The 25,190-nt window shown below is 36.4% G+C and overlaps 3 protein-coding genes and 1 long non-coding RNA gene across 4 annotated transcripts in view; 2 read left to right on the top strand and 2 right to left on the bottom strand.

Annotated features, from left to right (window-relative positions):
* The window catches only part of aimp1b (aminoacyl tRNA synthetase complex interacting multifunctional protein 1b), a 116,543-nt gene that overhangs the window by 19,178 nt on the left and 72,175 nt on the right, over positions 1 to 25,190 (top strand). The gene's annotated exons all lie outside the window — the stretch shown is intronic.
* The window catches only part of LOC109110479 (nephronectin), a 121,113-nt gene that overhangs the window by 34,974 nt on the left and 60,949 nt on the right, over positions 1 to 25,190 (top strand). The window lies entirely within an intron of this gene.
* LOC122135188 lies at positions 15,869 to 16,217 on the bottom strand. Its single transcript, XR_006153396.1, has 2 exons — positions 16,137 to 16,217; positions 15,869 to 15,973 (listed from the first exon to the last, which is right to left on the bottom strand). It is a non-coding gene; the product is annotated as an uncharacterized LOC122135188 (long non-coding RNA).
* Positions 16,621 to 21,318, bottom strand: LOC122135168. The gene is made up of 3 exons (XM_042713921.1): positions 21,160 to 21,318; positions 18,020 to 18,621; positions 16,621 to 16,772 (listed from the first exon to the last, which is right to left on the bottom strand). Exons 1-3 carry the CDS (start codon positions 21,208 to 21,210, stop codon positions 16,751 to 16,753), a joined length of 675 nt encoding a protein of 224 aa, XP_042569855.1. The 5' UTR covers positions 21,211 to 21,318; the 3' UTR covers positions 16,621 to 16,750.

Here is a 25,190-nt window from a genome sequence, read left to right as displayed (position 1 = left end):
TGATTTCGGAGGCCTGAGAGGATCGCCTCCACACCAAATGAACCGGATGTGTTGAGCCGCGTGTTTAACTTCCTGGAGAGACCGTCTAAGAGGACCGGTTCCCTGCACGTTCTCGTGGCCGCTGTCGCTTCCGTCCGTGTGCTTCAAGAACCCGCAAGAGCTACTCAATAGTGATGACGGTGACGCATCGACGCCACAAAACACTACGCCGCACCGAGATCCTGCTTACTTCGGAAGCAGCTTTTACATGCTTCAAGAAAATATTTTAAAGCGCTCCTGATGAACGTAAAGACGCGAAGCGCCGCGGGTTCGCCTTTATAGTAGCCTTTCTCAAACATTATACTAAAAATGTTTATTCTATTTCAGTGAAGTGATTATAAATGCGTATTGTTCATAACTGCATTGTTTTTATTTTAATTTATTCGTTCTTTACCTTGTGAAGCAACTGTATTTGTTTTATGAATGTCTGAAAAATAAATACTATTTTGTTCAGTTTTACACAAATGTGATTTTATGGTTATGTGCATAATGTGACATCTAAGCTGATATAAAAACAACAGGATGACTGAATAATTTTTTTTTTGTAACTGCCCAGCGGGTGTGGCGGGGTTTTTCCAAAGTAATGGTAGAGGTCGTATAGTAAATGTGAATTTTTAAATAACAAAATTTAAGTTTGTACTGTTTTATCTAATACCCAGATAGCACATGTACATCTGCAAGAGGTCTGTTAAGATCTCTTCATCTGCTGTGTACAAACACTTATATACGTCTTTAAGATGTCGTTTTGCAAAAAACCTAAAATCATAAACATCTTAAAGACATCTTCTAAACGTCTATTTGACATCTGATATTAGTTGAACAAATGAGCAAATGCTCTAAAAAGTACGTCTTGCAGATGTATTGCAGACATCAAATAGAGTCTCTGTGATTGTGCTGTCAGGGTAATGTTCACCATTGTTTTCCCAATGTTAACTGAATCTTTTTCGTTCTAGTTGAACATGATGAGATTTTTCTTTAAGTCTGAATCGCCTCCATCAAAGATTTTGACCAGTTTCAAGATTTAAATAGCCTTTCGTAGCATACACTGAAAAGTCTTTTGAGGTTGCGCAATTAATCGATGCAAACGCGTGGTTAATTCATTTCTTGAGGCGATTCACTCGGTTCAATCAGTCAGGCGGGAAGTTTCACGAGCCTTCGGTACCGAAAATCGCGTAAATTCGAAACGGAGCGATAACTGCTAGTTCAGATCTGATGTTGATTCAGTAACCACTGAAGAATTCATTCAGGGATTCGTTAAACCGATTCAAACCAGGAACATGAGTGAAAATGAATCATGACCAGACGCTGCTCAAATGAGTCAAATGGGTGAATCGGACACTGGTGTCGTGTGTTTGTTTTCGAAAACTGGGAAACTCCACAGAAAGACGCGCTTAGACTTTTTTTTTTAAATAATCACAATCATTCAGACTGGAAAATGACATTCATAAATCAGGTAAATATTAGTTTTTAATGTTGTGGCGCCGGAGAGTCGCTCGCAACAAACTTTCTAAGGGTTAAAAAACACGCATCGATCACGATAACGCGATTGAAATCCAGTCTTAGTGTAATATGATTAAGGAGATTTTGTTGTTTTGAAGAATTCATTTCTGAGAGAACTAGAGGAATGGAGAAAACTTACAGGGGCCGTGCGAAACTCGCGGGTTAGCTACTTCCCTTGCTATGGAACTGTGGACGGTGCCGTGGGGATGACGTCAAACACGGTATATAAATGAGGCGCGCTTGTAGAACGACAAAGAGCTTAGGCTTGTTTTAGGTCTTAAAAATTAGACCAGTCTTATGATCCTAGTACATTTAAAAAGAAAAAACAGAGGTCTTTTGAAAACTGTACATTTTAAAGTACAGTTATTGATCTTCAGTTAGAAACCAGACCAATGTCCACAGAGGTCAAGAGGTCTTCTGGAAGTTTACCCCAACGGCGCCTTTACGCGGGGAAATTTACTGGGCTCAGTGATAGAGAGTGGCTGGAGTTTGAGATCACCGACCATCTCGCCCTTTGGGCGAGTGCATCTCAAGATAATGCAGCGGAGGTTGAGAGGGACGACAGTCCAGTCGTTATCCCGTCCAGGAGAGTGCACTGCCGCTGGCGTGATGAGAATCAGGACATCTCATCGGGAAGTAAAAAGTTTTCCCCTGGAATAAAACGGAACGGCAGCGTCTCAAGCTGAAGTCCCCGGGTGTCTGAAGATCCGAGGGACCCAAAAACCTTCAGGGAAACAGGGGGAGAAAACCTTTACATTTTAAACTGTTTTATGTCTTATTATTTTATTGTGGGGTTAGGAGTTTGTTTTATTGTCATTTTCTTGAAAAGCGTAAACTTTTCCTATTTTCGATTTTCTAAAAATGCAATTCCGATAAATTTTTTGACTTTCATATGGACTACCAATTTTGGCGGCCTTCAGGGATGAATTTTGTTTTGCTATTCTTTTATGATCTATTTAAAAATTCTTACTCTTGTAAAAAAAAAAAAAAAAAAAAAAAAAACCCAAGAAAAAAAAAAAAAAAAAATCCTATTCTATCTTTATCTATCTGCCCTATTGTCTGTCCCCTCGATCTCTAAACTTTTTGGGATACGGCGGAAACGCTACAAGGACTCGTATTGTTTAAAAAGGGTCAAATTGGTTTTTGAGGGGTTTCTTGCATCAATAAGGTCAAAAATTTTAAAATATGATTTTGGGGATTTTCCTAAATTTTAAACTTTTAAAACTTTTAAAATTGAAATTTTAAATTTTTAAACTGAGAAAAGGGTTTGGGCAGTTTGTTCAAATTTTATTCCCTTTTTTGTTTTCTTTTTTTTTTCGAAAGCCTGCGGGGGGGATGTTCAAGAAAATAAGTGCGTCTTCCAGCAATTTCAGTAATTTCAAGACCCCGGGGGGGGGATTTTTTTCGGGGCGGGCCCCCTCCCCCCCAAATAAAAGAATTTTTTGGGGGGGGTGCAAACTTTTTCCCCCCGGCCTGGGAAAATTTTTAAATTTTTTGTTCAAAATCATTTCCCAGACCCCGACCCCGGGCAGAAAACTAAAGGGAAATTTTGGGCGATTAAAAGGGGTCCCATCCGGTTCCCCACAGAACCTGAGTGGATCTTTTGTGGGGGAAAAGTGTTAGTCCAAGCCCCCAAGAAACCGAACGGGGGTGAACCGAGCAATTGGGTTTGGAAAAAAATTTATTTCCAGGGAATCTGGAAAACCTCCGCCCGCCCGAAAGGGCGGTTTTCCTCTTTGAAGGTAAATGTTTCCAAAAAACAAGTGCATAAATTTTTTTTTGGAAACACAAAGTCTTTTGGGGCCCGGGGGCTTTGGGAAAAACCCAAACCCCCTTTTGGGGGGGGGGTCTTCGGAAAAGGAAAAAATTAGGCATTTTAAATGTTGCGGGGCCCCAAAAAACTGTTTTTTTTGGGGTTCGCGGATTTTTTTTTAAAAAAAAAGCAACCTAGGCTTTTGGGTTTTTTTTGTGCAGAGAAAACTGCATGGGACCGGTAAAACGAAGGAGAGGGGAAAATTAGCATTCCAAAATTTGCTGCAGCGCCCAAAAGGGACCTAAAGGGTTCTGGGGGGAAATGGCGAGCGAGAAAAAAAAAACTACTGGGAACGGCCCAATAAAGGGTCCGGATATTACGAGGCTGAACATCACAATGGGCTTCCCTTCATTAGACAGGGGGGCCCAAACACAGCAAGTACTTCTTGCCAGCAGCCAAATTTACCAAAAGGGCCTTGGGGAAACCCCCAATGGTAAGACTGACACCCCACCCCAACACACCACAACAACAATTTCCCCATCTTTTATCAATTGTTTTTTCAATCGGGGAAAAAATTTTTTTTTGCCCAACTTTCTGTTTTTTCCTCTCCTCAGGAAAGGTTGTTGATTCACTGCAAAAAAGGGCTCAGTCACCCCGGCAAATCGTTTCGGGCGTTCTGATGATCCCAGGACATGATGGTGGAGGGGGCCTTTGGGTTTCATGTTTTTAAAGGGTTGAGATGCTCAAGCCAAATTTCGGCCATCTAAAGCACCGGGGGGTTCCCAACCCGCCTTTTTCTGCAGAAAAAACCAAAAGTTCGGGGAAAAAAAAAGGGGACAAAAAGATAAAAAAAAGGAAAAGAAAAAAAGCAAAATAAAACACAGTTTTTAAAAAATGGGGGCAAAATTTTTTAAAAAAAAAAAAATAGAGCCCAGTTTAAAAAAAGGGTTTGCTAAAAATAAGCACAGAAAAAAAAAGGGTTTGGCACAGTTTAAAAAAAAAAAAACAGATAAAAAATAGTGCAAAAATTTAAAAAAAGTGCACAGATTAAAAAAATAGACCAGAAAAAAAAAACAATAAAAAGTTTAAAAAAAAAGCACAAATAAAAATGCACAGATAAAAAATAAGCAAAATTTTTAAAAAAAGTGCACAGATTAAAATAAGCACAGAAAAAAAAGAGCCCCGATAAAATAACAGAGCCAAATAAAAAATCCCACAGATTTAAAAAATAAGCAAGTTTTAAAAAATTTCCCCAAAATTTAAAAAATCTGGAAAAGATTTATAAAAAATAAGAAAAGTTTTTAAATAAAATGGGGCCCCGGGTTTAAAAAAATAGAGAAAAAAAATTTGAAAACCCAGAAAAAAAAAAATTGGGTTAAAAACAAGTGTATAAAAAAAAAATAAATGGCACGATAAAAAGAGCAAAAGATAAAATAACAGAGCACAAAAAAAAAAAATGCACAGATTTAAAAAAGGGGAAAAAGTTTAAAAAAAGGGGCAAAATTAAAATATAGAGCACAGTTTTATATAAAATGGGACGGGTTTTTAAAAAATAAGCAGAAAAAAATTGAGCACAGAAAAAAAATTTTTAAAAAAAAAAAAAAAAAAAAATGTATAAAAAAAAAAACAAAGGGGCACAGTAAAAAATATTATGAAAGGTATCTATTAATCTATCTATTATAAAATTTTAATATAATTTAGATATATATAAAATATAATGAGAAAAAAAAAGGGAATTACTTTCAAAAATTGAAACACTTAAATTTTTTAAATGTTTTAAAAAAATATCATTTTTAAAAAAAAAAAAAAAGGTTGTTTGGTGTTGATTTCTAAATTTCCCCTCATTCCTAAAAAGGGAAATCCCAAAAATTGTGTAAAAATAAAAGCTTTTGGGGCGGGTTGCTTTTAATAGAAATACTTTTTGCTGAAGGGTTTTTTTTTAGTTTTAATAATAAAAATTTAAAAACGAAACTTTACCATTACACAGGCATTTCTCTCTACTGTAAAAATACTGTAAATATTTTTTTTGCAATTTTTTAACATGTGTAATGCAGTTTTTTATTTTTTCCCATGGTTAGTCATAACTGTTCCTCATTTTTTGGGAATTTTTATAATCCGGGCGGGCCAGCCTTTGTGGAAGGGGAAATCCGTTCAATAATGTGCCACTTTAGTATAAACCCGGGATGTTTGGGGGTTGGGCCCCATTTACACCCCAGTCACTTTCCCCACACGTACCCAAAACCAGCGCATCTGTGCCCCCCAGGGGCCCCCGGGAGCACCCAAACCCCACCCACCTTCCCCTCCGGGGCACCTGACACAAAAACCCCCCCAAAGGATTTGCAAACCAAGGCAAGGGGGAAGGAGAAACAAAGTTTTTCCCAAAACCCTTTAAATAAATTGCCAAAAATTTAATGTGTAAAATTGCGTTATAAAAAACCTTTGGAAAATATGAGTCCAGCATTTTTAGGTGATAAAATCTTGACTTATATTAAAAAAACCCGTCATACGGGGGGGGAAAAACCTAGGGGAGCTTCTTTTTCGAGGGGAACTACCCCCTTTAAAATGAAAGCAACTAAAGAGTTAGACATGCTTTTCAAGGCCCCTTTTGTTCGCTGTAACTGGACAAAGGGAGAAAGACGCCGGCCCCCTTTCACAGATATCGAAGGGGGACAAAATCGCTTTTCAGTTAAAGACAGATAAAAAACTTTAACCCAATTCCCAAACCCGGCCAATGTTCATTTTAAAGAAATGAAAAATGTTTTGTAAAATCAAGGGTATTTGAAAAAAGGGAGAAAAACAGAAAAAGGTTAAACGTTACAGGCTCAAACGGTAGCACAAGAAGGGAAGTCGGGAAACACTTTTTAATAAAAAACTAAAACCCGGGAAAATGCACTAAAAAAACCCAAAAATGTAACGGGGGACGCCCCCAAAACCCAGACTAAAGGAAACCAAGGGTTTTTTTAAACACGGGGGATAAAAAGGATAATTTCATAAGACAACAGAATGAGAAAAACCAAACAATCGGGAAACTTGGTAAAAACTAAAAACTCTAAGCCAGAAATACATGTTAACTTTAAGGTAGGACACTGGGCCAAATACAGCCCTGCTAGACAAAAAACCCATAGTGCTGTTCTGAAGGGGGTTTTACGTCCCAAGCTCCCAAAAGGGGGAAATTTTGGGTTGGGGCCCAAAGCCATGGTTGGCATTTTTTAAACTATAAACTTTTGGGGTATGGTTGTCCCTAAATCATTTGGGGGGCGGCACTACGGTCCCAAGGATTTTTTTATTGTATTTGGGGCCCCCCAAAAAAAACGGGAGGGGCCCATTAAAATAAGGCCCCCCCCCCCCCCCCCCCAAAAAAAAAAGGGGTTTTTCCCCTTCTTTCCCACCCAGCGCTTTTCTTGTGGCACTGAGGACAGCAATTTGAAATCCTGTCCCCCAGCTCATGTGAAGGGGAAAAAAACGAAGAAATACCCCTTTAATTTTGGGGCATTTATCTCTTTTGAAACTTCAATACACAAAAAGCCCTAAAACGGAATGATTTTTTGGGGTTCTGTTTCCCCTCCCCAATTATTTCCCCAACAAAAGCGGGCGGGGAAAATGTCCAAAATTTTTCCCCCTGTTTCTTTTTAAATTTTAAGTTTTAAAATAAAAACGTCCCCCCAACTTCATCATTTCCCATTGGTTCCTTGGGGTAGAACCCGCTGATTGGCTGAGAAGCTTTCACTAAAAGCCCCCCTGGGCTGCTTTGGAAAAAACCGCTAGAAAAAAATACTCACAAATCATGGGCCGGGCCAAAATTTGGGGGGGCCCCGGCCCTAAAAGGGGGAAGCCCCCCCGCAGTGGGCGGGGGTTAAAAACCCAGCACCCGGGCCCAAAAACGCCCCCCCGCAGCGGATCGAACCTTCATCATGAATGGCCACCCCCAAATGTATCTGACCCGCGGGAAAAAAGGTTTCCCCCAACCCGAGCTTTACCTAATGTCTAAAAATAGACATTTGCTGCCTAGTGTTATTTGGCATTTTGCGAAATTTAAAATTCATTGATGTTGTTTTTCTTTTATTTAGATTTTTTTTTAGGCTGTTTTTTACATTTTTGATAACAAATGTTTGTGTGTGTGTGTGTGTGTTTTGGATTGGGGTTTTTTTTTGAAATTTCGTAATTTTAGGAAACCAAAAGAGGGGTAACCCTGGGTTATCTTTGGGGTTGCCCCGGGAATGTTAGATAACGGGGAAAAATCCGACACTTTGTATCCTTATTATTTTATGTGCGGGGTGGTTTTTACATGGGATTACTTTGAATTTTTTTTTTTTAAAGGACACATTTTAAATCATGTTTTATTTTCCCCGGTTTAAAAGCATAAAATTTTAAAAACCTCTTTTTGCAGTTTCAATTTTTTCTTTTTTGAGTGGATGAAGGGGACTCTTAAAAAGCCCTTTTTGCCATGTTGACCCCCCCCCTTTCATGGGCTTTCCCCAGCTGCCCATTTGTGTTTAAAAAATCATGAAAAACTTTTTTTAATCTCTCAGCCATGGGGAAAAATTACCTCCAAAATATCGAAAGGTTTGTTGATTTTGATTGGGAAATCCCTGCACTGATAAAACCCCCCTTCTTCACGAGCCCCCCAATGGAAATTTAACCCCGCCCAAAAGGGTGGCTCCAGATCCATCCGGAAACTCTACCGGGGTGGGGCGGGGCAAAAAAAGGGGATCGGGGAAATCAGTGGGGGCACCTTGCTGAGCCATTCCCCTTTCCCCCTACACTCCCTTCCCCCCAAAGCCATTTCGCGGTCTCAACCGGGAAATACAAGGACCGGAAAAAGGAAGCACCCAAGGGGGGCTCACGGTCTTTTTGGGAAAAAAACGCCAAACCGCCCAAGGGCCCCCGGAGTGTGCCCCCTTGGAAGGGTTTTTTCAAAAAGGGCACACCCCCCAAACCCCGAGCGCCAATTCATTGAGCCACAGGTGGCACTCCTGGAAGGGTTCTGGGTGACCAGGTGGACATCCCCGCCCAGAGCCTCCCCAAAGACTTTCAAAGCCCGGAAAGGGGTAGTCGTCCCCCTTCACAGTTTCTGCAAGACTTTTTTGGGTTGGGACCCCCCCTCGAGCAGCTCTTTTAATGCCTTGGAATTGGGAGACCTGCAGGAAGGCCAAAACATTTAGGGAGACGCAGCTTGTCCCGAAACCCGTTAACCTTCGCCACGAGGGGCGAAGAAAAATTACCGGCCCGGGGTGGGAGTTTAGATGGCCCCAAACCCAAATGGGGTTTTGCCCGCACAAGTGCACCTCAGTTTCTCTCTCCAAAACCCCGGGGAACCCCCGTTACCCCCCGCTTTCCCCCATCGAGGGTGGAGGAACTTGGGATATCGGTCCCTTGGGTGAGAAAGGGGGGGTTTAAAGAATTTTGTCAGCTCCTTGTGCAATCCGGGATGAAAGGTAATGGGGTGATCGTTTCAAGGCATGGCTGCCATTTCCGGTCTGCCTCGGACTGAAAGGGCAATTTCCCCGGGGGGGTTTTGGTCGGGGCCCAGGCCTCTGTTTTCAATGGCTCTACCCAAATTTTCCCATGTTCGGTGAACCCTCGTTTTTTCAAGACCCCCCAAAAGAGAATTTTTTTTATGTTTTAAAAGGGAAAAACTCTCAAAAATTTGCCGCTGAACAACCCGGGGGCTCTCAAAAACACTTAGCTGTGCGTAAAAGAGGGAAAGCCTGCTGTCTGTGCCCCTAATCCAATGACAGAAGATCCCAGGGGGAAGAATCGCAATTTTCATGAAAGGGGATTCTGCATCGGCTTCGAAAAACAAAAATAATAAACCGCTTAAAAGGCCAGCCCAATTTCAAAGCTTGCGGCCCCTAGTGGGCGAACCCTTTTTTTCCCCCGGTTTTAAGTGACCGACGAAAGGGAATCAGAGTTTCCCATCTAGGGGAAGTCAACTCAGAGGCCCCCCCAACTCAGAGTCATTGAACCCCCTTATTGGAATGGGCCCCCCTGGTCTTTTAAAAATGTTCTCAAAATGTTATTTTACGTATTCATTGAGTGTTTTTTTTGAATAGGGGGAATCGGACATTGTTTACTATTTTTAATTACTTTTTGTTTCAAACGTTTAGGGGAAAAACCCTTTAAAAATAACCCTTACCACTATGGGACATTTCCTTAATATTTTCGAAAAAGGTTTAAAATAACCAAGGAAAAAAAAATTTTTTAAAAAATTTTTAAAAAAATGGATGTTTTGAATGATCTGGAACATTTTGAAAAAAATGTTTTCAAACTTAATGGGAAAGTTGGGGAAAACTTTCTCAGAAAATTTTGTTACAGGGTATGTGTTTTTTAAAGGTACTAAATTTTAAAAATTTATTTCTGTATGGAGAAAATTGGCTCAAAGTGGTTTTTTTTAAAAATTTTAAAAACTCAGGTTTTTAAAAAAGGGGCCCGGGACGAGGGGGATTTTCAAAAAAACGTTTGCTTTGGGAAGTAAAAATTTCAAATCTAGTTTTTGCAAATTTTTTCTTAAAGACATTTATATGTGGTTTAAAAAAATGTCTGCTGTGTGAAAACAACATAAAACAGATTTAATGATCACCACAAACTACAAAACACTTAGAAACAAAAAAAGAGGCAGGACTAAGCTTTTAAATTGCTTGATAATCAGCATTTTAATAGCAACATACAAACAGCACATAAAGTAACATCAATCAGCAAATTTGAACTGGTCTGTTCCTTCATTTTACTGGTTAAATTTGGTAACGGCGGGCCAGCCTGTGTTGAAGCGGATCCAGTCGATGCGCGGTTCCCACTAAAATTAAGTGTAACACGCCAGATGAATTGAGGTTCCAGCCACATGTATACCCCACCATCTCACTATTCCCCCACCACGTACGACAAACCATACGTCTTTGCACACCATCGGCCCTCCGGAGCCGAGTCACCGCTTACCGAGTCCACCTCTTACCCCCTCCAGGTCCCACCTGACAAGAGAACAACCAATGACGAGCACAGGAACAGGACACGACCGAAAAATCACTTAGCACATGTTACTGTGTTTATTTGCTTAAAACTAAAAGCTTAACCATTAAATTACCCACAATGGCATTGCTATTTATCTGCTCCTATTGTATGCAAACTGTTTATTTATTTCTTCCCAAGGTTTCTTTGGAGTTTTTTCACACTGATTATGTAAGGTCTACTATACATTATGATGAATATACATTTTTTAAAATTGTATTGTCAAAAATGCTAGACAGCAGACACTTGGCAAGACGTCTTATAACACCTTTGTTTAATAGATATTTTTAATGGCTTTTTAAACAGCTTCTGGCCCACATGTCCTATGAAAGCCCACAGCCACCATCGAATACAAAAAATAAAAATGTAAAAGTTTTTAATCTCACAATTTCATACTTTTTTTCCTCCACCTTTTTGTTGCTATTGTAATTCAATAAGTACCGTTGTACATGCCCAAAAATAGCCATATTTGACAATGTTTTAGCATCCTCAGTAACTCTAAATATCGTAGAAGGTGGAGTGAAATGTTGTATATGGTTCGCCATGACTGGAGATGCTGTCCTTATGATTAAAAATCCAAGATTGAATCTAATGACCGCGCCAGTTCCCTTTGCTCCACGATCCCTTTTTCTTTCTGTCCAACAAATTGCTTGAAAGTTGACAAACTCGCAATTATCAAATTCAGACTTACAACGTACACACACACACATATACCGTGCATCACCGCCATTCCATTAAGGACACGAGCTTTGCTAAAATAATGCTGGCAGTCGCTGATAATCAGTCGGAACTTTGCCCATCTTTAGAAAATCGCTGCGCTGATTATCCCCATCTTCCAAACAGACCAGACATACAGATAATAAGTAGACCAAATCAACTTTACACCACTAGAGGTAAAAAAAACCTCAATATAATGACCAGTTTAAACACCACAATCGGCAATCAAGAACCACCAACATTATTAACTTGAACAGTTTGAATGCAATTTTGAATTTAGAATGTATGGGGAACAGAGGAACTTGGTCAACAACTGAGAAACTTCTCCTAAGGCTTAATAATGCATGACAACAACTTTTTGCCCAATTTGCAATCCTGGGATGGATTGGTTTTAATGAAAGTTAATGAAAGCCTCAGAATCTGTATTTTTCTTTAGACTCAGACTATGCTCCCCATCCAGCTTGGATGACCAGTCATGATATCAGTTTCATAATGTTGAGACTCATTTTAGAACATGTTTTCATTGGTCATGAATTTTTTTTTTTTCGCAAATGCATGGCGCCATGTGACTTAATGTGAATGCAACATGTGACTTCGCGCTTGAAGCAACTCTTTAGTTTTTCTGTGCAGCTCTCTCTCTCTCTGACCCAGAATGTACATATCTGAATGCAAATCCAAGCTAGAAAAAAAAATGTTAATTTTTAATTCCAATAAACTTTAATGAATCTATGTATATGATGGAGATTTTAGATTTCCGAACCTCTGTCGCGGCCGAACCACGCCTGAGATGGATGCATAGGTGTCACGTTATGGGCTGGGAACTGGTTTTGGGTGACCAAGGCACACGAGCAAGACGTCGTCGGACCGTGCGTGATTGGTCCTGCATGCCACTGATCTGAAAAGATTCAGCTCCTCCCGCTGCACCAAAGCGATGATCAGTGTCTGCGTATTTTTTGAGCGTTTAATTCATGATGGATGATGAGGTTTCTTTACACCGGATGCTGTCCGTCGTGTGTACTGCTTACGATGCTGTCTTCTTCCAGAGATATAAAACTTGTTTCGGAAGGCTTTCGGTTTTGGGCCCTCGAGACACACAAACGTACAGTGTGTTTTTCAGTAGGGTTTGTTTTCCCCCCAAGTTGGTTAAACCAAGTTGAAGCAAAACATGTGGTTATTGGTTGTACTTTACACAGTGGGCACAGTGGGGTATGGCTGCGGTATCAAAACCATCAGCCGCCCAATAACGCCCCTCCACAGTGGCTCCTCGTACCTTCATACCTTCATCCTGAATGGCCTGGCCAACTCTGCCAACGTATCTGAAGGTCGACAAAAAGTCGCACTCAGATGTCTTTCCTTACTGGTTGGCATTTTATGAATAAAAAAAAAATGTGCTGCCTAGTGAAAGTTTTAGTATCATTTAGCAGATTAGATTACATTCATTCCCCCGATGGCAAAGAGTACATCTGCAAATGTCGTTTAAAGGATCTCTTCGATCTGGCAAAAGCATTCTGCTGTGCAGCAGAACAGCTGAGAAACGTCTTTAAATTTCAGTTTTTGCATTCATTCCTAAATCAGAACCATCTTAAAGACGATCTTCTAAACGTCTATTTGACATCTGATAGCAACGTCCGATTCCTTACTCCACCATACTTTAACACCTACTTTACAGTTAGTCAGTACAGAGCAAAAGAGTGATTTTAACTTTAGCTTTTTTTAGCTACTACGCCTGTTGTTATTTATTTACTGTTGAGGATGGTGTTTATTACGCATTATACCACAAAAAAAAAAAAAAAAAAAAAAAAAAAAAAAAAAAAAAAAAAAAAAAAGAACAAAAAAAAAAGAAAACCCACCAATACTGGCATTTGTAACCGTTCAAGTCGGAAGAAGCGCAAAAAAAGCGCAAAAAGTGTGTCCTGTGGCTTCATTGGTATAGAAATTGTCTAAGCGTCGCAAAAGGTCATGGTTTCGTATTTCCCAGGGAACACACATCACTGTTTAAAAAGTTTTATAACCTGAATGCACTGTACAGTCGCCTTTTGAATAAACGCCGTCTGCTAAATGCCTATACTTCCGTCATCTTCTTTATCACTCAAACCAAGCACGTCGAAAAACTTTAAAGCAGTTCTGCGTTGCGGGATTACTTACACTTACATTCTATCTACGAAATTCCTAACGATACACACTATGTCAAAGAATCAATAACAGACACTTTAATCTCAGTACGTCGCACAGTACATCACATTATATCGTCATATCGCAAGTTTCCGTGTTTTCAGGAGGTTTTTAATTTTTCAAGACTGACCGGTAAGGGCCTCTCCCCTCCTACTAAGCGTTTCTTCCTGCGTGAATGGGAAGTCGTCAATCGTCTCCTGTTTGTACAACATCCATCTCCTTATTGAGGGGAACCAGCCGCAACTGCAGCTTGTCCTCTGTAGATGTTCGGGATTTTTCTGGATCTCTGGAACACATGATGGAGGGATTGTGAGCAGATGTTGATTCAGTCTGGATGATTCAAAACTAAACACAAATCAGCCTGAGTCTCTGAATCCTGTGGATTCGCATCAGACAATCGACGACAATTACTAAGCTTTAATTAAACTTGACCCAGATCTAGAAAAGGGGATCCTCCAGCGATCTGTGTTGCTGAAGTGACAGACATTAGATGTGACATTTTCATGAGTTTGCTCTTTACCTGACATTGGATCGAAAAATAATTTTTCAGTGTTGTTTAGTTTTTTGTTTCCATTTCTTTTTCTGTAAACACAAATGAGAAGAAGCAGAAAAGTCCTAACAAAACTTATTGTGTACAAAAACATACTTTTGATTCTGTTTTGAAAAGTTTTTAGTGCCGAGTACCATCTTAACACTTATTATCACTGGAATCTCCTAATTCATACATTAAAAATATACTTTCTTCTTTCTTTCTTCACCTGTTCATAAAAGGGTTCTTTCCCTCTAACTATGTTTGTTCGTCCTCGTTTTAGTTTTTTAATGTCTTAATTTCATTTATTTGTTCAGGGACGAGTCCCTGGGCAGAGGTGTTGTTGCAAAATTACAATATTCAGATCCAAACAATACAACACATACAATATCCACATCATACTCCATTTAATGATTAAAAAGTCAAAGTCGAATTATCACACCATTTGATTTTTCCGTAAACCATACTTTAAGGTTTTAGAAATACTAAATGAGAGTGGTGTAACCCAAAAAAAACTCCCCTCTCGAATATAAACATGTCGTTAAATTCACATCTTTCTTCCTGCTCTAACTTAACTGAAAAAGGCTTGATTGTCCAAAAAACAGTTTTATTAAATTAAAGTTGAACAGTCACCTCCTACACTGCATGGACCCTAGTCTGCCTGATATTGTCCTAACACGTCACACATTGTTGAAGAGTGGTGGTGCAAAACCGGAAATAGTTTGTACATAAACACATAATATCACAAAAAATATAAACGTCATAATTTGTCATTTTTAATAACATTTGTCATGATGATAACTCACTTGGCTTTTTAGCTAAGATTTTTCACAGCTTGTTTGATAAAATTTAAAATGGTTTTTTAATGTAGTTTATACTTAAAAATAAAGAGGGAGGGTCATTGTAATATGCATGTAAAGAGTGTTTAGCAGAAGCAACAGATAATTGGTGCCTCTAATATTCCCTGAAGATCATCAAGCTTGCTCTAGTACTTTTTAGAAACCTTTCAATGTGTTTTTTTAAATTTGATAGTTACTGTAGAATCCATAATCATACCCAAATATTTTAAAAATGCTCAACAATATTTGTTTACCTCTCCATTAACTTAAAATATCTGGACAACGCCCATCAGCTTTCTCTTGATCGGAAAAAACATCCCACAAGTTTTACTCACATTAAGAGTAACGGCAAAGAATGACATAGCCAGTCTGAGACTTTGTTCAATGCTGATAGCAGCCTGTTCTTTTTCTTTGCATAAGTATAACAACTGTATCATCTGCATACATCTGAACACTGGACCTCTGGACAAAACTGTCGACAGATCATTAAATATATAAGCTGAACAAAATTGGTCCAAGAATCGACCCCTGGGACCCCAATATTACATTCAAGAGAATGGTGAGCATGCATCATGAATTTTGGTACATTGTTTTCTAAAATGTAAGTATGACTCCATCCATGTTAATGTGTTAGTACAAAAATTAAACCTTGATAATTTCGAGACAAAAGAACATTATGACATTAACGGTATCAAAAGCCTTTTTTAAAATCAAGGAAAGACAGCACAAACAACACCTCCCCTATCAATCTCCCATCCCCTATCATTCTATTGTTCTTTCTTTTCTTCATTCTTTCTTTAAATATTGTTCGTCCTTATTCTCTTTTTCTTGTTCTTTCTGTCTCTAGTTTCATTTGTTTCTTCGTGTCATTCATTCTCTAGAAAACAAAAAACACTTCTGTAACAACACTTCTGACCAAACCTTCTCACAATTATTAAACATGAATTATTATTGAAGTCTCTTCTTTATGTAAATGTACCTTTCTTTCCTTTTGTTTTCCTCTTTCTCGTTCATTTTCATTCTTTCTCTCATTTGTTGTTTCTTTTCGATCTTTTTCATTCTTTTCTGTCATTGTAACAAGGTTGTGTGAAGAAAACAGATGTAGTTGTTTTTAAAATGGTTTGATTTTTTTTTTTTTTTTTTTTTGATTTCTCTCTTCAGGAAAAATGAGTCCTGTCTGACTATTAGGACCTTTGATGGACCTGAAGACTTTCTCGAGTTAAAGAAAGAAACAGGAAGTTGTTTCTGCATTGTCACAAACCCAATCCTAATTATATATTGAACAGTAATGAGATCTCCAGACAGAGTTTCAATGACCATCTTGGTCATCTTCTCCTCCCAGACAGTCCCTGATTCCATCTTTGATGGTGTAACGGGGAATACAGACACCTGATTTACAGAGGAACGCCTGGCCTCGCCATTCTTCACACAGCAGAAACAGTAAAATCAGGATTATCAGTGCACTTTCATGCCAGCAACGCTAAAGTCAAGGGTTCAATACAGTGTTCTGTTCTAAAACAGTGACATGAGGGAAAAACAGACGGATTGTGTAAAACAGGAAGAGGAATGATGATGTCAGACTCACTTTGGCAGCACATCTCGTCACTGTTGTCTCCACAGTCATCAACACCATTGCAGGGGGTTTTCCATTAATTAAACACTTCCCCTTCGCGACAGATGAACTTCTTACATTCACCTACTACTCAGAGAAAACCCATCGGTGTGAGAGAAGTGTCAAAACAACAGATTAACATTAAACGTAACATGGTGACGACATCCGAGAGGAAACAGCACCTGGAGTTTCTTTATAAACACTTTGCGACAGCCACACGCAGTGTCTTCTGGCGCATGAGCTCTGATAATGGATCTTGCACTCGCCAATGAGAGCTCATGTCCCATGTGCAGCGAATCCTCATACACTCATATTGGCCATTGAGTATCTTTATCAAGAGAGTCATATGTGATATTATACGCCCTCTCTGCTCCTCCGAGAGACAGAAAGAACAATATAAGGAATCAGTACATCTTGAGTCGAGAGAAAAGGACATCTTGTGTGCAGGTGTGTTTACCTGTCAACATTCAGAGGGTTTCGACAAACCACATTTGCTGCAGCCATATTCCAGCCTTTGCCACATACCAGCATTTTCCCCAAACCAGTGTTTATCTCAACCACGTTATGAGAGTCAGAGACTCTCACGTTTACATGCACCTTGTCTCCCCACTCGGACACAAAACAATGTGGAAAAAGGTTGAATACTTTCTAATTACACACCCCAAATCATCTGACACTCTAAACCTTGTATTATGTTCTGGGTCGATTTTGACCCGAACACCTTTGTGAGTTGTTACTGGTTAAGCTAGGATTCTTTTCTTGAAATTGCATGATTATTTCTCATTTTGGCCTGCAAAGTTTTGGCATTCTGATGTGTTGTTGAATATGCATACAACATTTCTATTCCGATAGTAGGGTTGTCAAAATGAATGAAAAATTAAATTAATATTTTGCACTTAAATATTATCAAAATTTGAATTATATTCTAATTCAAAATGCATAATTACAGTTAGGGTGAAGAAAAGCTTTTGGCTTCTCTCCTAAGGCCACAAGAAGAGCGCGCATCAAGCAAAATATTACAAATGCACATTTATTCAGAGCATAAGATAACATGACTATCTGTGAAAAAAAAGTGCATAATGTTTTAAAAGAATGTTTTCTAATTAATTAAGTTGCTTTAACAACTATAAACAAAGCAGCATCATGTATGTATGCATAGTTTAATACAAAGGGCCGAAAGCCAATCACAGAGTACATTTTTCGTTTAAAACCACGAGTTGCAGTAGAATGGGGAAAAAACCCAGCCATAACGTCTCCAAATATGTTTTTTCAAAGTTGAACTTGCATTAATTTTACATGGCTTTCTAAACAGACAAATTTTATGTCGTCCTTTTTTCAACTGTTGTATATTTACATTTACATTTATGCAGTTGGCTGACACTTTTGTTTGAAGAAATGCACACTGCGATAAATGTTTAATCAGTTCATGTGTGTGAATTTTGCTGGGAGTCAAACCCATGATCTTAGCATTGCCATGCTCACTGTTTGCGCTTCTGCAAAGCACAAATGAGTAAATTTAGAAATAAATACATTCTAAAAATCAAATACATTTTTAAATACTGTTAATAATTTTCACATTGTGTGAAAAGCAAGGGTTAAAAATTAATTTCCCTATCTAGACCTGATCAATCTCATGTCAAAAGAGAGAGCCCCAACAAATTATTTATTCTATTTCTTGAAAGCATTTAGGGTTAGATAAATGCAACAATGCAGGACCTAGAAGGACACAATCAAGAACTTCTGTTAAACTCCAAAAGAACCATATAGCAACCATAAGAAATTACTCTAGAAAAATGGTTCATCCATTACTATGCCATACTAGATTGATATTGATAAGGTAATATTTTTGTCTTCACCTTTGCAGGATGAGCTGAAGTGTGAGAAGATGGGCGTCTTGGTTCTGCAGGAGATGGCGTTTGGCCTGACACATGGAGTAATACACGGATCCGTCCAGAGCACAGGTGTTCTGCTGCCGTGGACATTTGTACGGCATCTTACAGACACACTGTCCTCCGATGCATCGCTTCCATGGGGGACAAAACACTTTGGAGCAAGACTGCCATGTGTATTTCTGATTCAGACATTGGGCCGGACCCAAGAAATCCTCATCACGTGCTTTTGGGGATTTGAGATTGGAATCAGTTTTGGACTTTGAGTTGGGGTTGGAGTTTGATGATTCTGATGAAGTTTCGGGTTCTGGAACAGGCAATGGTGATTCAACAACATGTGATTCTGTTTGGTTTGTTTTTGGTTCAGGGTTTAATGCTCCATTTTTGTGATCCGAGTCTGACCCCAAAAGGCCACCAGTTTCTTCTGTTTGAGTAAAAACTTTTTTAATCTCCGAGTCCTCACTTTTTTTTGTCTCTCCCGAGTTTAAATCTTGGTTATTGTCCAAGTTTGATTGTGTTTTTTGCTCTCGTTCTTTAGGTGGCTCAGACGCTGGTGGTTTCTCCAGACTCTAATCAGATGGAATAAACTTTAATCAAATGGAAACTGTACAACAGTTCAAGTCTTAATTCATCTTTCCACAAATTAAGGTCCTAAATGGGAACGTCTTAAAGTCGTGGCATTAAATTCTGTATGCACTACAAAAAATGAATATCTTCCTCTGTATTCCTGTCTTGTTTTCCAGTACAAACATCCTTAAGTCAAGATACATTTACTGGAGATGCAAAATGAAGATATGAAGTTTTATTTTGAGTTTAAGCTTAAATTAAGAGCAGACTTCTGTCAATGGGGAATTCTCTCATCTCACACATAAATAATACTCTTATTATCTCAAAATTACACATAAAACAAGACTACTTATGTTATTTTTGCATCTCGATTAAAGTTAATTCAATCTTTAAACGTTTTTACTGCGGGGGTGTTCAATCTTTAAACGTTTTTTACTGTAAAAACAAGACAAAAGTACTGGTGGAAGAACAGCACGTCTTTTGCAGTTTGATCAGAAGAAACAGAAAAAAGTTTCCCTATTTTAGTAAAGGTGTTTTTTTTTATTATTAATTAATTTATTTTGTAAAATCAAAAAATCATGGAGAACAGTTGGAATATCAATCATTCAATGAAAAAAAATTTAAAAAAACTTTCTTCTTACAACAATAAAAACATTAAAAACAATTACTATTAATCATAAAAAGTCTTAAAAATTTAAAAAAAAATTCTACGATTTACCAAAACTTGCAGAAAACCTGAATAATAATAATAATAATAATAATAATAATAATAATAATAATAATAATAATAATAAGTTCCTAATTTAGTTGCCTTAAGAAAGCTTGCCGTTGCACATTATGATTATTGTTCTCTTGCTAAATTGATTTTATTTCTCTTTTTGTAAATCGCTTTGGACAAAAATCTTCTATTAACCCTGTGGTGTTGTTCATTTGGGAGTCACACAATTGTGTTGTTCATGTCAAATGTGACTCCGGACACCTGAAATGTAACTTTTGTTTATTTTCAGGAAAATCAATGTAATATATTTTTTATTCAATAATATATATTTTTTTATTATTTTGAAAGAATTTCATCATACTAATTGATATTTATGCAATAATTTTAATACTTTTTTCCCATGAAAATAAAAATAAAAAAATTCTAAAATTGTTATATTTTCAATTAAGTTAAAATAGAGTTATGTTATAATTTAAAATAGAGACAATGCCTTTAAAATCCAATTTTTGAAGACAGATTAGTGGCATCTGCTCGAGAGTAAAAAAAGAAAATTATCTGCAATTCTGTGGTTCCTATAGAAAATTCCTATAGAAAAGGTTTATAAATTCTCTAGTTGCTTTTAGACATAAATTAAAAAAAAAAAAAATTTAAGTTGTGGATTTGGATTTATATTTAGACATTTATTCTCAAAGACAACTTTCTGTAAAGGTTTAGATATATATATTAACTATATATGTTAACTGAGATTTCTGGCTCAATTTTTCTATATTGTAACAGCCACACCGGTTAATTTGTGTGTGTATAATAGTGTGTGTGTGTCTGTTTTGCACTCTTGATATTTTAGTGTTACCGCTTCATTGCGGTGCAATTTTTTCTGCATCGTGAATGATTTGTAGATTATTTTTGACCGCAAACACTGTAACTATTTTTTATTTTTTTAAATGACCATTTAGCTTATTCAAATCAAATTCCCCCAATTTTTTATTTATTTATTTAATATATATATATATTTTATTTTACTTTTTGTGGTTACATAGCGACTGCCATAAAAGTAATCGAGTTTCGTACCATTCCAGTGAAGTAGTGATTTTTAAAATTTCCAAACAATTTTTTTTTTTTCTCTTGTAAAATGACTGAACAACACCAGAGGGTTAAATGCATAAATGTAAATGTAACTCCAGTTAATCTGAATAATGCTTTATTTTATTTTATTAATTTATTCTTTTGGAAATTTAACATTGTGACAGAAGAGGTGAAGAGTAAAAACAACAATGTGCGATTCATTCATCTTCTAAAACAGACAGTAGTTTGGAAATACGTCAGAATTAAAGTAGATGAACTGTAAACATGAGAAGGTGAGCCAAATTTCATCAGAGTTGCAAAATACAACATTTTGCAATAATTCAGCTACATGTTGATGCAACAGATGACTTAACAAACTAAGGGTCCCACCCTGAAAACAAAACTCATGCTCAGTGTTTTAAAGCACTATCACATGAAATTAAGAATTATAATATTATTAATTTATGAGTTCTATTATATAAAACATTTGATCAGTTTTATTAGAAGAGTGACTTTTGTGCTTTATTAGCGCCAGCAGATTTTGCAAAAATAATGACTGTTTTCTTGCAGGTTTCCAAGACAGAAAAACACTTGACTGAATAATTATCATGACTTTTTTATATATATATATATATATATATATATATATATATATATATATATATATATATATATATATATATATATATATATATATTTCTACAGATGAATTCATCAATGATTAATTTCCTATGATCAGATGAAGCAAGCAGAAACTCACGGCGGTCTGGAAGAGAAGACATGAGAGGATGAAAACACTGAGGACCTTCATGACTCCTGCAGCTCTTTCTCTCTTGGTGTGTTCTGATCTTTGTCCCGTCAGTTCAGTTCAAACACTTCCATCACACACACATTCAGACGAGCAATGATTAATGAATCAGTGAAGGAGGAGAAAAACACCAGTGGGAGGAGAAACAAGAGCTTCTGCCCGGAAAGGTCACAACTCTTGGTTTATTGACACTTTAATCATGTGTAAATGTCCAAAATCATATATATATAGAAATAATCTCATCTGTTGACCAAGGCTGCATTTATTTGATCAAAACTACAGTAAAAATAGTGAATATTATTATAATTTAAAACTGTTGTTTTCTGTGTGAATCTCTGTTAAAGTGTAATTTATTTCTGTGATGTGCAGCTGTATTTTCAGCATCATTACTCCAGTCTTCAGTGTCACATGATCTTCAGAAATCATTCTAATATGCTGATTTGCTGCTCAAAAAACATTTCTGATTATTATCATTGTTAAACAGTTGTGCTGCACAATAATTTTGTGGAAAATTATGCATTTTATTTTTTAGGATTCACAGATGAATAGAAAGTTAAAAAAAACAGCATTTATTTGAGATAAAAAAAAATCTTTTGTCACATTATAAATGTCTTTACTGTCACTTTTGATCAATTTAATGCAACCTTGATGAATTAAGTTATTTTCTTTCAAAGAAAAAAAAAAATATTATTAACCCCAAACTTTAGTAGTCCATTTAATTTAATTGCACTATTATTGTGTATACAATTAAAAAAACATGAAAAATTACAGTAACACTTTACAATAAGGATCATAATAATTAAACATTAGTTAGCTACTTTAGTTAACATGAACTAAGAATGAACAGCATTTATTAATCTTAGTTAATGTTAATTTCACCATTTACTAATGCATTATTAAAATCAAAAGTTGTGCTTGTAAGCATTAGTTAATGCACTAGATTAATAAATACTGTAATAAATGCACTGTTCATTGTTCATTCGTGTTAGTTACTACATTAACTAATGGAACCTAACAAAATTACATACATTGTCTATATATATTTTACCCATATATGTTAAGATGTTTTTTTTTTTACAGTGTACAGATATCAGTCTATGCAGATAGTATATTCTTTCTGTATTTATTTATCAGTAGTTAGTGTGAATATCTTGTGTGCAAATGTTAAATGAGGAACATACATGAATTACACAATGATGTTATTTGCACATGAAATGCAGCAGTATTTCTCAATTCAAGCCACCGGTCGTTACAGATGAACTGTGTGCATGTCTTCTACTGTTTCATTAAAATAAGAGCAGAACTGGAGCAGAAACTGGAGCTTCAGCAGGACACTAAATATAAACATGTATTGAGTTTGTTTAATCATTAACCTGCGTTTCAATCTCAGTCTCAAACTAAACCTATACTTCTGGACTGAGCTGATAGCAAAGGACAAACACAAACAGATCATAAACAGAGAGTCAGGAATATCATGAAACTGGGCAAGTTAGTGTTACCCAAAATTAAGAATCAATGCATAATACACTTGTGCCATCTTCAAATAATGAATATTATATATGCTAAATGAATACCTTTAAATGTTTCCAACGACAGAGATGGAAATAATACAAATAGAATAAAAGTATAAAAGCGATTTTGATTTTGCAAACCATAGACCTGTTTTTTATTATTATTTTTTAAATTTTTAAAGTGTATAATTATTTTGTTATAATAATTATATGATTTTTTACTCATTTTGACGACTTACTTAAATAAACCCCCCTGAACCAGAACATGAGAAGTATATATATAATATATACAGTCTAAGATTTTCTCACTTTTTTCTCCTTGTTTTCATTATTTTATTTATTTATTTTCATTTATTTACAACTAGAGGGGTGTTTCAGATCTTTCTGAGCCAAAATCCTTTGAAAATAATATATTTTTCTCCTTTGAAACTTTTTTCTTTCTCCAAAACTTTAATCATCTGTTTAAAAAAAAAAAAAAAACTCTCTTCAAAAACTTTTCCTCGCATCAAAAAAAAACAGGAAAAGTTTTTTAAGAGAAAATAGATTTTGAAGATAATTTTTTTTTTTTTTTAAGAGAGGAAAATGTTTTTGATGAGTTCTTTCAAGTTTTTTGAAGGGAAAAAGTTGTTTAAGAGAAAGTTTTTTAAGGGTTTTGGAAGAAAGTTTTGTTTTTGAACATTTTAAGAAAATCTGTTTTCATGTTGTGTTTCAGGTCTTCCATAATTACTTCCTGACAATAACATATTAACTATAGGTTTATTTCACAGGTAAATCTGCCAAAACATACAATTGATATCAAGTCACTCAAATTTTCAGACATGAAATAAAACATTCAAGAAAAAGGTACCGGAACACTTGTTTTGCAATATCAATGTCTAGTTCTTCTCAGTATTTTATTGGTGCAAATGAAAAAAACAAACAAAACAAAAAACACTGATGCATTAAAAATGCTTTCCTTAAATATAAAAAACAGCAGGAATGAACAGATGACAGTGGAAAAAAAACACTGATTGGACCAAACACAACTGGAAAGAGCACATAAGTGTCAGTGTGGCCAAGTGTGCTGACCCCAATGTAAATAAAATCCAAAGAGCAACAAATCACAGCGCTCCAGCACTGCTGAACTCAATCCATCTGTCAAACACCCAGAACCCTCACACACACACACACCCACAAACACCCTCAATCCATATTTAAATCACTGACTGTGCAACATTAATAACCAGGCGTGAATGTATAGCTATGTAAGCTCTAATCTAGCAAGAGGTTTGCATACAGGTCAGTACTAGATCACACAGATGACCTGAATAAACAGTCGAGCGGATCCCAGTTCAGAAGGAACGTGGAAACTTTGCAATTAACTTTATATACATTTGTACATTATAGATGACTATTATAATGTGTTGACTGAAGATTTATTCTCTGAAAACAAGTCTCATCGCCAGTTTAGCGTTTCAAGTAAGTGTTTTGAGGTGTTTTTTAAATCGCCCCCTTGACAAGAGATTGTTAATTGAGAAATCATATTCATTAGCACAGATCATAACATAATCAGGCAACCGCGCGGCAAGAAATGTGCACTGCGATATATATATATATATAAACATACTATATATAAAATAATATCCAAACTCAAACTATCATCCATTATAAACTCTAGACAGTCTAAACAGTCTACAAATTAAAAATACCCTTATCAAATTTGAAGTGACTTTACACTTAAAACAAGAACAAATATCTGCCAATGGGGTGAGAAAAAAAAAAACTTCAATTTAAAAGGAAAACATTAGCAAATATTTGTTCTTGTTTTAAGTGTGTAAATAACAAAAATTTAGATAAATTATATACATATATATATATATATATATATATATATATATATATATATATATATATATATATAAATACAAAAATGTGGAAGAATATAATTTTTTTTCAGTGTACTTCAGAATTACAGAAAAAAAAAAACATTATGTTTGCAAAATAGGATCAAGTGTATTGATTGTTGTACTACATATTTGGAATTAAACATCAAAAACTAGAACATGCAAAAAATAAACCCTTATACTCACAGTTTAAAGTGAACAAAACAACTCCTTTTCTAGAAAAAACAAACAAGAAGATTGTACAGTTTCCTCTCAGCATGATTGTTGGCTGATTATTGTGCTTTCAAAATTAATATGAACTTCGTGAATTGCTGCGGGCGTCTAAACTTGCTAATCAAGCGTAATAATCTATAAGACTGTTATTATTGTGAGCGACAGACATACAAAGCGACACTGCGGCGTCTACAGGCATTGCAGAAACACACACACACACACACACACAAGCGAACAAACATATTTGGTCTTTAAAATAAAGCGATACATTCATCACGGCAGCTGTTTTTTCTGATTGGAATGATCAGCGACTTTCTTCAGCCGTCTGATTGGCTGAACAAACACTAGAATCTGTATTTAAACTACGAGGACAAAT

Source organism: Cyprinus carpio, chromosome A23 (assembly GCF_018340385.1).
Source record: "Cyprinus carpio isolate SPL01 chromosome A23, ASM1834038v1, whole genome shotgun sequence".
Lineage (NCBI taxonomy): Eukaryota > Metazoa > Chordata > Actinopteri > Cypriniformes > Cyprinidae > Cyprinus > Cyprinus carpio.
The sequence above is the reverse complement of the archived record's forward strand: the minus strand, read 5'-3'. Positions and strand labels throughout refer to the sequence as shown.